The sequence below is a fragment of the Fopius arisanus genome, unplaced genomic scaffold (assembly GCF_000806365.1).
Source record: "Fopius arisanus strain USDA-PBARC FA_bdor unplaced genomic scaffold, ASM80636v1 scaffold00278, whole genome shotgun sequence".
NCBI classification, from domain to species: Eukaryota; Metazoa; Arthropoda; class Insecta; order Hymenoptera; family Braconidae; genus Fopius; species Fopius arisanus.
This window is the reverse complement of record NW_011888017.1, coordinates 486-11,278: the sequence shown is the minus strand read 5'-3', so window position 1 is coordinate 11,278 and position 10,793 is coordinate 486. Positions and strand designations below refer to the sequence as shown.

The window sequence follows — 10,793 nt, the reverse complement described above, 5'->3', positions numbered from 1 at the left end:
ATCCCAGCCCTTAGTCCACCCCAACACCATGGATTTCGCCCTAGAGATGAATCTCTGTAGCCTCGGACTCTCGTCCGTAGCCTCAAAGTAATCCATTGCACTGATCGGGGACACATAAGTGTCCCCTTCTCTCGCTATTCCAAGATTCCTTGGAACCACGTACCCTTCATAATCCCGGCAGGGACTATTGACACCGACTGATCCCGAGCTCCTAAAACATCCGCTCGAGACCAGCACTCAACGCGAACTGTCCTGAAGTCTACCAGGGCCTTCTCCCCCTAGTCTGAGCATCTCAGCGACTGTGGGTCATCCGTTACCCCACAGCCACCAATCAACTCGACGGGATCCCGGGGGCACTAGTCCTTTCACCTAGCCGTTGGTCCCTGGTCTAAGTCGACGGCGCCCTTCGGAACCACCCAGTTGGAACGCCTGTACGTCGGCCCTGAACTCCCTAACACAGCTGGGTGGATTTCCGAATTGGGAAACAGCTATCGTCAACGCCATCACAGTGTTCCGAAACATGGTCTCACCCTACCACGTTTCTTCCCACTGTGTGATTGGTCTCATTTACCTTCGTAGCGGCCTGATTGGCCGTCGTCCGATGGTCTATTCATCTTTCGCTCGGCTATTTCAGCCGGCGTTAGATGTCGTTCATTTCACCGAGTTATTTTTCTCGTGATTTTCCCTAGTATCGAGAAAATCTCGTTACAGCGTTTAATTCTGCATTTTTTTCTTAATTCAAAGAAAAATAATGGCGTAAATTAAAAAATTTTAAAATTCCGACAATCTAGAAAAAATTTACGGTGTTTCTTTTGCATTCATCTTCCCTAAACCTTCTATTCCCTATTTGAGTTGCCAACTTCTATAAACAATCCAGATTCCTATGGAGTAAGGAAATTTCATATTAGATCAAGAATTACAAAATCAAAAGTATAGGTTGACCCATTCACTAGACAATACTACTAGATTTTTACCAGAGTTCTGTTGCAAATCTATGGTAAATCTATTTTGAATTGTATTATTGTGTCGCCGATCATTGATGAAACGTCCATAGATTTCTGTGGAAGTTTCCTAGCAAAAAAAATCCATCAAATATCAACCTTTTTAGATTTGTCATATAGAAAGCCCTGAAAATGAATGCTTTTCTTTCCATTTTTTTTTATATTTCGTTCTAGAATTCAATGCAAAAAATGTTGAAATTGTTGACAAGGAGATTTCTATAAAAATAGAGAAATCTATTAATGGTTTTCAAAAATTAATTTTTGGGGAATTTTTACATAAACACATTGAAATAGTATCGAAATTCAATAATCTTTATTCCCTTTGATGATCGATGAAGGAAGATTCAACGTTACGTCAGCGTTGCCAACCCATGGAGTTCGATCCATGGTACGGAGAGGGGAAAATTATGGTATTTTGGGGGAAATCATGGTATCCACCGATAAAGTAGGTGTCCCGAAAATTCAAATAATTTTATTCTTATACCAGAAACCGTAGAATCACTGCTTATACATGAAACTTTTAAATAACAGCAACACCAATATACTTTTATTTAGATGTTTTCAAAAATCACATCATCTTCATTTTCTCCTTCTCCATTGCCATGATTTGCAATTGCGATTTCCTTTGGCTTTTAGTAGAGCGAGTCTTTAGTCATTCTTGACACCATTTCTTTGAGTGGTTTACAGACAAAGCAGCCTCCATTAGCTGCAATATGCTGGCTGGTCAATAAACTATCTCTAACAGTAGGCACGATGAGACGATTTCTCAGTTTAGTCTTGATGAGATTTACTTTAGAAAACACTCTTTCGCTATCAGCGTTTGAATGAGGAAGTGATAGTATATTTAAAACACATCGAGCTAAATTCTTGAATAAGCAGACCTTTCCCTCGTTCTCCAGCACCAACAATGCCGCCCAGAAGAGGTCTGGGTCTGTCTCCAATTCCTTTATCTCGTTACTGAAATTATAGTAGCACAGTTTACGCCACTCGTCATCGACGAGTATTTTCTCGTATTTTCTCTCGTGCAGTGTGTGATAGAGCGTACTGGGGCTTCAGACTTTTCAGATTCTCTAAAAATGCATTTTTTAACTCATGTCTTTTCCGTATCTCAATACAGGCATGAATCAAAAACCCTTGACATTTCTCACGGAAATGAAGTAGATCTGGTCGCTCCAGAACTACTTTGCTCTGTTGTGCTTGTCTCACCTGTACCCCCAAGTACATTTCTGGCAGTGGGAGATATTGGGTCATATCCTCTGGGTCTACCTCGGACAATAACCGAGACTTCACACAGTTTCTCTTCATGAAACTATAAAGAAAACTTTCATACAAGTCAACCATAGCTTCATGAAGATCTGTTATAACAACTTTGGCAGACTGGAAATATCTGTTCACTTGAGTGAACTGAGGAAGAGCCCATTGCAGGAAGAAGAAAAACATCTTATTAAATGGATCGTTCAAGCCTACATGGATGCATTCAGCAGCTTTTAGCTCCAGTGTCATCCACTGGTCATTGAAGTACAGGAGCAGAGCAGGCCATTGTTCGATGATTCTGTCGATTACTGATGCCAATGACAGCCACTGTGTCTGGGATGGATGGAAGAGTTTATGAACTTCGACGTTTGTGAACGTTTGAAACTCTACATATTCACTTTGACGTTTGGAGCTGCTACTGAAAAAATTGTGAATATTTCGAGCGAAGTCTTCGCAAGTACGAGGTAACTGCTGGCACGCTTCACTGGCGCATATATGTAAAGAGTGGCAGATACACTTCATAATAGTAATGTGTGGGAAATCCCGCTTCAAACGACTGGCTACGGAGATATGCACGCCCATCATGACACTACAACCGTCAGATCCGAATCCGATGACGTTTTTCAGCGCGATCCCTCGGTCTTTGAAGCTTGCAATGATATTGTTGTACAAATGTTCAGCTGTTGCACTCGTCACCTTCCCAGGTGGCAGTACTTGAACTAGGTCCCAAAACTTGGAGACAATTTGACCTTGCTCTGCATCAAAATATCTCACCAACAGACAACTTGTTTTGGTTGATTAAATATCCGTTGATTCGTTTGTCAGGATACTAAATTTAGTCTTCTTCAACTTTTCTACCAGTATACATTTTTCAGTCTCACCAATTACATTTTTGACTATGGCAGTTCCTTTTGTACGTTTGATGGTCATTTTTTGGCCAATTTTCGAATCTGGAAAGCACGATTTCAGCGGATCCGACAAGTGGTCCAGTACTTTGTAAGCGATGTTGTGCTCGGCACAGAATCCAGCGATTTTTATTTCTGCAATTTTCGCAGCAGTGTCCAGTGAGTCTTCAGTACAATCTCCTCGTCGAACGAACTGCGTCATTTTTAAACTGGTTTTCCTTAATGGTTTTTCTTTTCCTTGATGTTTATCGGTTTTACCGTGACTCTTCAATACAGATATGTCAGCACTGTAGTCGTGGCAACACAATTTACATCTGGCTTTGACAGGATTACCAGGTACACGCTGCAACCAATCATCTCGGAATTGCTGGACGATTCTTCCTTTGCTATTTTTATCTACTTAAGGTTTTTTTCTCGGTGGAGTTCGACAAGTGTCGTCTTCGTCTTCCATAGTCCCTGGAGGGATTTTTTTCGATGAGCTATCAAAATTCTTACCTTATGTTTAAATACGTGAATGCAGAGTGATTGCATTCATCTACAATTACCTGGATAATTTTCTGCAAAGCCACCGCAAACCATATCAATAAAACATGTCAAATTATATTTTCAATTCCTGAAATAAGTTTTCGTGAAAAAAGTTCAAAGAGAGCGCCGTCACCTATTCAAGGGTTCTTGCGGGGCATAATGCAGGGTATGCGGCTAGCGAATCTTGAGCCCAATGGCTGATAAACGAAGGAAAACGAGCAATCATGAAGAACAGAGACCTCCGTTTCCGTGATTAATCAGTATGTGGGTAGTTTTTTTGTTGTTATTTTAAAAATATTGAAATATTCCACTATTGTTTTATGGATATATTATTTATTTGCATCCGAACAATGTCTAGATGCAGGTTGAGACTGTTACCGTATCATTGAGTAACTTTAGTAGAATAAGAAAATATCTTTTCTACACACTATGAAAAATGGCATTGTACGCGTAAAACCTCACTTCCCACACATTCTAGTGAAAAATCCTCTTCGATGCTCGCGGGAAAGTGTTTTTTAGACTTGTGGGATTATATCGCTCACCTTTGGCTCGTGCTATAAACCTCCCATGAGTCCAAAAACACTTTTCCGCAATCGTATCGAAAAATACTATAATAACGTCATGAAAAAAAAATCAGTTCCAAATAAATCCCGCTCTCCATTGCTGCAAAAGAAATGTATACCATGATACCATGATCGCCATCATGGTATATGGTATCGGGCCTAGTTTCATGGTATAGATACACTGATCTCTATACATGACTGGATAGGGCATAGGCCAAAAAAGTTGAGGCGGAGTGGAGCTACGCCAGTGCTGTCTGGTTGTGGGCCGCGGAACTAAATGCAACTACTGTGCACATGCGTGAGTTTGAAATGAGTAGTGGGGATGGTCATTTGACCATCGAAGCAATGGAAATATTCTCGGTATCATTTTGTATCCACAATTCAAAGAAAATAGATTAAATTTAATGCAAAAACCTTGCTTATACGACAAAAACATTGAAGCAAGCAAGGAGGCTCATAAGAACATTGAAAAACTATGTGTGCACATTCAAAGAATACAAAAAATAACTTTTTTAATACTTTTAAAATGGGTACAAGGTATAAGACTTTTCGCTTGTCCTTGGATCTAATGGAAATAGGTCAATAATTGAATTGATAAGGAGCATTGCTCTTATGTCGATTTTTATTTTATATGAAACAACCGTAGAATTCACTCAGCAAAGGGTAAAAAAATATATATGTACAATTTAAGAAGACAATTAAATTAATTGAGAACTCGCGCCATGATGAGGTTTTTTCCTTGAGGATGATCCCACCAACTCTGAAAGAAATATAGCATTTTTATTTATATACTTGTTAGCGTAGAAAATAAGATTGGTAGATTAATCGTCTAATAGTCTCTTACCTTCTTTGTTCCCTCAAAATTTCCTCAAATTAGTTCTGCATAGAAACTGTATCGTCATAAATAATATTTTGGAAATTGTTCTCAAGTACTTCACGCAAAGCTAAAATAAACACAAATTCTTTTCATTAGAAAAGTTCTTCATTTCTATTCTAACCATCCACCGATGACTGTGATGAGAAAATGCAATGCGTGCGTACCAATGCCAGAAAAAACAGGAAGGAATAAGAAATTATAAATAAAAAATGAAGAATGAAAAAAATCTCTTGAACAGATTTAATGGAAAAAGCAACAAATGAAAATTATATGAGAAAATAGTCAATAGATAATAGAAAATATTAATCATCTCACATGTGTATAACAAAAAATATAGTCATCTCACAAATCGAAGGCCTAATAACAGAGTAGCCGACTCATTTTCAAAAAAAAAAACCCTGAATTGAGAATGAACGGCAGAGCAAAAATCGGCATAATGTCAATAGTACATTAACGATTAATAGATTATTTAAATAGAGTAATCGTTAATAGACGTCATGGAAGTTGATGATTATTGTATTAATCATTAATCACAATAATGAGATTAACGATTATTTGAATATTTTGTCATTTTAATAATTCTGTTTGTGATTATTCAATCAATCGGTAATTGTCCTCGAAAAACTATCGATTATTCAATTAATTATTCATCACAAATATTTAGTTATTGATTATTTAATTATTTTATAATAAAATAATCTTCGTTTTACTGATTAAGCAATTAATGCGTAATTTTGGCGTTGAAGATTGATGATTTTTTTGGTGGCTAATGGCATCATCTACTAAAAAAAATGATCAATCTTTCTTCGTGAAATTAGTGATTAATTGGTTAATCACTAAGCAATATCATTTTATTATTGAATAACCAAATTGTCAATAATAAAATGTTTGTGATTACTAATTACTTGAATAATCGATGATCGATGCTAAAAATATTACTGCTTCAATGATTAATGCGCTACGCTTATTCTCAAACACTTTTCACAGTTTAGCACTTACACTTCTCTGTTATTAGGCAATCGATATGTATAACAGAAAATATCCAAGACCTTAATGTGTGTAACAGTAAAATATCAATCATCTTACATGTGTAATTTCAAATTCAAATTCAAATTATAGAACTAATATTTGCAGAAAAACCTCAAATCAATTTAACATGCCGTGTAAAAAATCAACCAAACAACTGTATCAGTCAAATCAAATATTCAAATTTAAATTCAGTTCTAAAAATTACCAAGCAACTCTTTGAAGTAAAAGAAAAACTCTAAAAACTAAATCACAAGTTTTAACAAATAAACAGACGAGACGCGTATAAATTACTAGTGGCGATTATCGATGAAATAGATCAAGATCAGAATAATATTTCTCTTGACTATCGCTTCTTTGGAAAAATTAATATATTGTTAAAACTAACAAGTGTCAAAGCTGGCTCGTACTATTGCCTTGTCCCATGACTTCAATAGTCTGTCTTCAATTAATAAATTTCTAATAAGAACTAACGTACAATAATAAATATTCTAATATCACAAGATATTGATAGTATCACATTATGCACTATTGATGTGCCCAAACTATTTGACGAGTTAAGAAATGTCTTATATTAGTTCCTGTGATAGAAATGGTAGCGTTTTTTGTGAACGCATACATACGAATTTCAATATAACTCTTAACGATGTTTTTCAAAAGCACATCTTTATGACTAGTACAATTATCGAGAGAAAACGTCTCTTGAAAATGTTGTTCAAGGTCCGGAAAACATGAGATTTTCGATAAAAGAATTTCTTGAATACTTTTATGAGCTAGAACTGCTGGGAAATTCTTTTCCACCGGTGGTTTCCCCATATTCATGTTACAAGCTTTGCTAAATAATTTATCTACGTTAATGCAAATATTAATAATGCTGCTTGAAGCCATTATTAAACCCCCACGATTTTTGGTTATCACAAAAGCATTATCTAGAAGTGTTTCAGGAGAGAATGTCTTGCAACTGGTAAGGCAATCATCACACTTGAAAACCTTTGGTAGCTTTTTTATAATAAATCCAGCTACGTACGAAATGGCTTGTCTTGAGAATTCATTAATTTCAGTAGGAAATGCCCAAGCAAAATTCAAATAGTCTTCAAAATCTTCGGGGTTCCCTGCAACAACTGTGCATGTTTTTCCATCTAAACCATATTTTTTCTCTACTCTTGAATTTTCTACTGTGCTGAAGACATTAATATCATACCGGTCAACTGTCGCTATTTTGTGTTGAGAACCAGAAGAAACATTGAGAATTTTTGTATTATCCATTACTTGAGCATTTCCGCTACTTACTTTTACATCGTGACGTACTAATAATCGCTTGTAAGCTGATATAAATTGAGAGGCTGTAGGGTTAGGACACCACCCACTGCGGTTTCTAATAGCGGCGAAGAAAAGTTCCAAATGATCTTGACTTAGTTTATAAGTTAATAGATATTTCAAAGAAGCTTCGGATGATTTGACGTGAGAATCAAAAATTGAAATGCACGATAGAACGGTGGTATAAAATTCTAAGAATCCAGTTTTTCTGGGACATAAAGAAATAGGTTGATTATTCAACAGTTTCAACTGACTCAAATAGTTGATAGATTCTAATATTTTTGGACGCCAAAATTGTTCATTGGTTGTTTTCAATGGGCTCTTATACCCGGTGCCCCATGGATTTCTTACATTCAAAAAATCAAAAATGTAATCAATGTGACGAATGAATTCAACCGTTGCTTCAGATCCTTCAAATTTACTTTTTAAACAATCTACTTTAGAACAAAACTCTATCGCATCTGCAACGCTCGAGCTTAATGTTTGCGCGGCAAGATAAACTTTCATAATAGATTTTTTAAATTCAATATGGGGAGTACGGAGTTTATTGCCCAGACGAAGCCCTTCTTGTTGCTGGATTTCTGCTAATTTTTGTATATAAAGCCATTCAATGCGTCTACCACTACCATCAACAATAACTTTGTAATGTTCCAGGGCATTTCTAATGTTTTTCAAATCGTGACAAGCATCGATTATCACATTGACCGGTTTATTTGTAGTAGGATGAGGAAAGCTCGGTACGCAAGTTTCATTCATCTCGAGCGACGCCCCTAATTTTATTACTGTTGCCAAATGCTCTGCCGGACCATCTAATGTTAAAGCTACTACTTCTGTGCCCACTTCGTTCAGTCGCCGAAGAGCGTCGTTGATTATATGAACTTTAGCATCTGACTTGAGCCCCGCAATAAAAAAATAAGCTATTGGTAGCTTCCAGCTATCATTCAACGGTACTACCAGTAATACTAATGCGTCAGTTGCTTCACGCAAGTCATCAGAACTTTGACAACCACTCCCGCGATCGAGGTTCTCGCTACCAACATCCACGTATCCCCGTATGTTGCCATTACGTGATCTTTGGAAACCTTTTTTAATTCCCATTTCATCTAGCATCAATCCACAAATAAGACTTTTTTTTTGTTTTTTATATTCTTCACTTTTCAATTTAAGAGAATTAAAACTTTCTTGGGAAAAACCGGGCTCAGCATCAATGGTACTGTACCATTTGCGGATAGTGGAAGCCTCGGGAAGAGCACGACAGAAAGTATTACGCACGTAGTTGTATGCTATTGGCGAATAAAAATGCAGTGTCAAGGCAAAACATCTCAGGACTTGCGGAAATTGAGTTTTCGTTAGTGAGCCTGTATTTACATTCTTAGTCATGCGTTCAATCAATGCAGCCGGAATGTCCCCAAAATGGCCTGGTAAATACGCACCATTTTGAAGTTCAGGTACTTGACGAAGGTTTTCAATGATCTTCTTACAGCGTTCCAATTTTTGACAAGCCCGTGCATACTTCTGCTTTGTCAATTTGTTCAATTTGGCAATTTTGTTTTTTTTTTCTGGATTCGTTTTCCGTGAATCGGTGCCTGCTGTATAAGTATGATCGTTATTGATGCCGTGAAACATTTGATTCAGACCTGAAACATTTTTTTTTATATTAGTTAGATAGCTTCATCTTTGCCACTGGATATTGGAGACACCAATTAGACTTCTATCTCTTTATTTAATTCGATAAATACTTCGATCTAAAATTCCAGCAGGAATTTTGTTTTTATATTTCAAAAACTAAAGAATGCAAAACTATAGAATATTTGAACAAACTAGATTAGGTCAATGCTTGAAAGAATGAAATTCTGCATTATAATGAGCATACCTGCCGGTGTCAATTGTCTACAAATTGGTTGACTCGTTGATTCTGCTGAATGAGACTGAGTTGATTGCGTTGAATTCGATGATTTTTGAGCTGTAGTTGATGCTAACAATGTTGACGTTGGGTTAAGTGGAACGTTGTTCTTCGCAGTAAGAATAGATGGCTTCATTCCCTGTACTGTAAAGAAATGAATGTGATAATGTAATTATAGTATCTCCTCATTTACTATGAAGGAGGTCTAATGTCTAACCTCTGATCGAAGTGTTATCAGAACTTTCCCTGAGAGGAGATCTGTACAAAGGAAACTTGTCGGCCGTGATATCATCAGATAATTTTACTCCTGAAAACACATGCCAATCGAAGAATGGTTAAGAGGTGAATTGTTTGAACAAATACCTTATTAAAACAAAATTGTCAATGAAACTCACGTTTTTTGGGGTTACTGCTGATGTTTTCCATATGCATAGCCTCATTTTCCTTACTTCGTTCGAAGATCGTTGGAATACTACCTTTTTTCAACCGTGTTTTAGAACCGTTGAAGTTGGGTTTGAATTCAAAACATTCCTTTTCGAAATGTTCAGAACACAATCTGTCCCTTGACGAGGGTTTCCAACTTGGTTGATCAATGTTGCGAATCCATTGATTACGTATCGATTCATCGGTGGGAAATCTGTATGCACATTCATAGAATAGATATTGAGAAAATCTTAAAAATATCTTTCGAAAATAAACTAGACAAAAGCATACCACTCTCAATAATAACACTGCCTGTCGACACACAAGCAGCTCTCCATTTTTATCAAAAATTACAGAAGAATAAATTTTCGACTAAAAGTATATTAAATTGATATCAGAGAGAATAAACAGACATCACTTTTTACAAGATATTTGATTTTTCTGCGTAATTTAGAGTAAAAATAGAACTGGTCCAGCTAGTCTAGGTTGTTTCTTTTCTTCCTTTTGTTCAGCTTAAAGGTTATTATAAATCCATTATTATAGAAGAAATAAAAAATTGTACTTACCCGTGGAAAGATAAATGATCATATTTTTCTTTTCGTTTTTTGCAAAAACTGCAATGGGACATTTTTCACAATATAATCGACCACTCGTACAGAAAAATAACAACACTTTGGGGTTATGGCTGCCGTCAGATTTCTTCGATTAATGACCATCCCCGCCTTTCGTTTTTCAGTCACGCAAGCGCACTAACACTTCCAATAGTACGCTGGTGTTTTGATAGGGGCACTGATGTCGCTCCTATCCAGCACGCTTTCGTTCCGTATGGGCTATACGCTATGCCCTATCCAGTTATGTATAGAGATCAGTGTATAGATACCATGATAATGGTATGCTTGGCAACGCTGTGCACGTGGGGCGATAGCCAAGTAGATATATATATATAATATCGTCGCTTGCGTTTGCGCCCGCGCCGAGTTGCGTCTCGTTGGAGCTCGA

At 36.8% G+C, this 10,793-nt stretch overlaps 1 protein-coding gene across 1 annotated transcript; it reads right to left on the bottom strand.

Moving 5' to 3' along the window:
• Window positions 1–4,858: 4,858 nt before the first annotated feature.
• Window positions 4,859–10,550, bottom strand: LOC105272777 (THAP domain-containing protein 5-like). Its single transcript, XM_011315001.1, has 7 exons — window positions 10,361–10,550; window positions 9,767–10,008; window positions 9,589–9,678; window positions 9,342–9,515; window positions 8,902–9,105; window positions 5,093–5,192; window positions 4,859–5,008 (listed from the first exon to the last, which is right to left on the bottom strand). The coding sequence occupies exons 1-6, from the start codon at window positions 10,420–10,422 to the stop codon at window positions 5,122–5,124; spliced, it is 843 nt and encodes a 280-aa protein (XP_011313303.1). The 5' UTR covers window positions 10,423–10,550; the 3' UTR covers window positions 4,859–5,008; window positions 5,093–5,121.
• Window positions 10,551–10,793: the final 243 nt, after the last annotated feature.

What these genes read in the sequence shown, in the direction of transcription:
- LOC105272777 (XM_011315001.1), bottom strand. Translation starts at nt 10,422, where the DNA reads ATGTCCCATTGCAGTTTTTGCAAAAAACGAAAAGAAAAATATGATCAT. An exon ending in GATCATTTATCTTTCCACGG is followed by an intron (nt 10,009 to 10,360) that starts GTAAGTACAATT and finishes ATGTGCATACAG; the next exon opens with ATTTCCCACCGATGAATCGA. An exon ending in AGTACCTGAACTTCAAAATG is followed by an intron (nt 5,193 to 8,901) that starts GTGCGTATTTAC and finishes TGTTTATTTTAG; the next exon opens with CTTTGCGTGAAGTACTTGAG.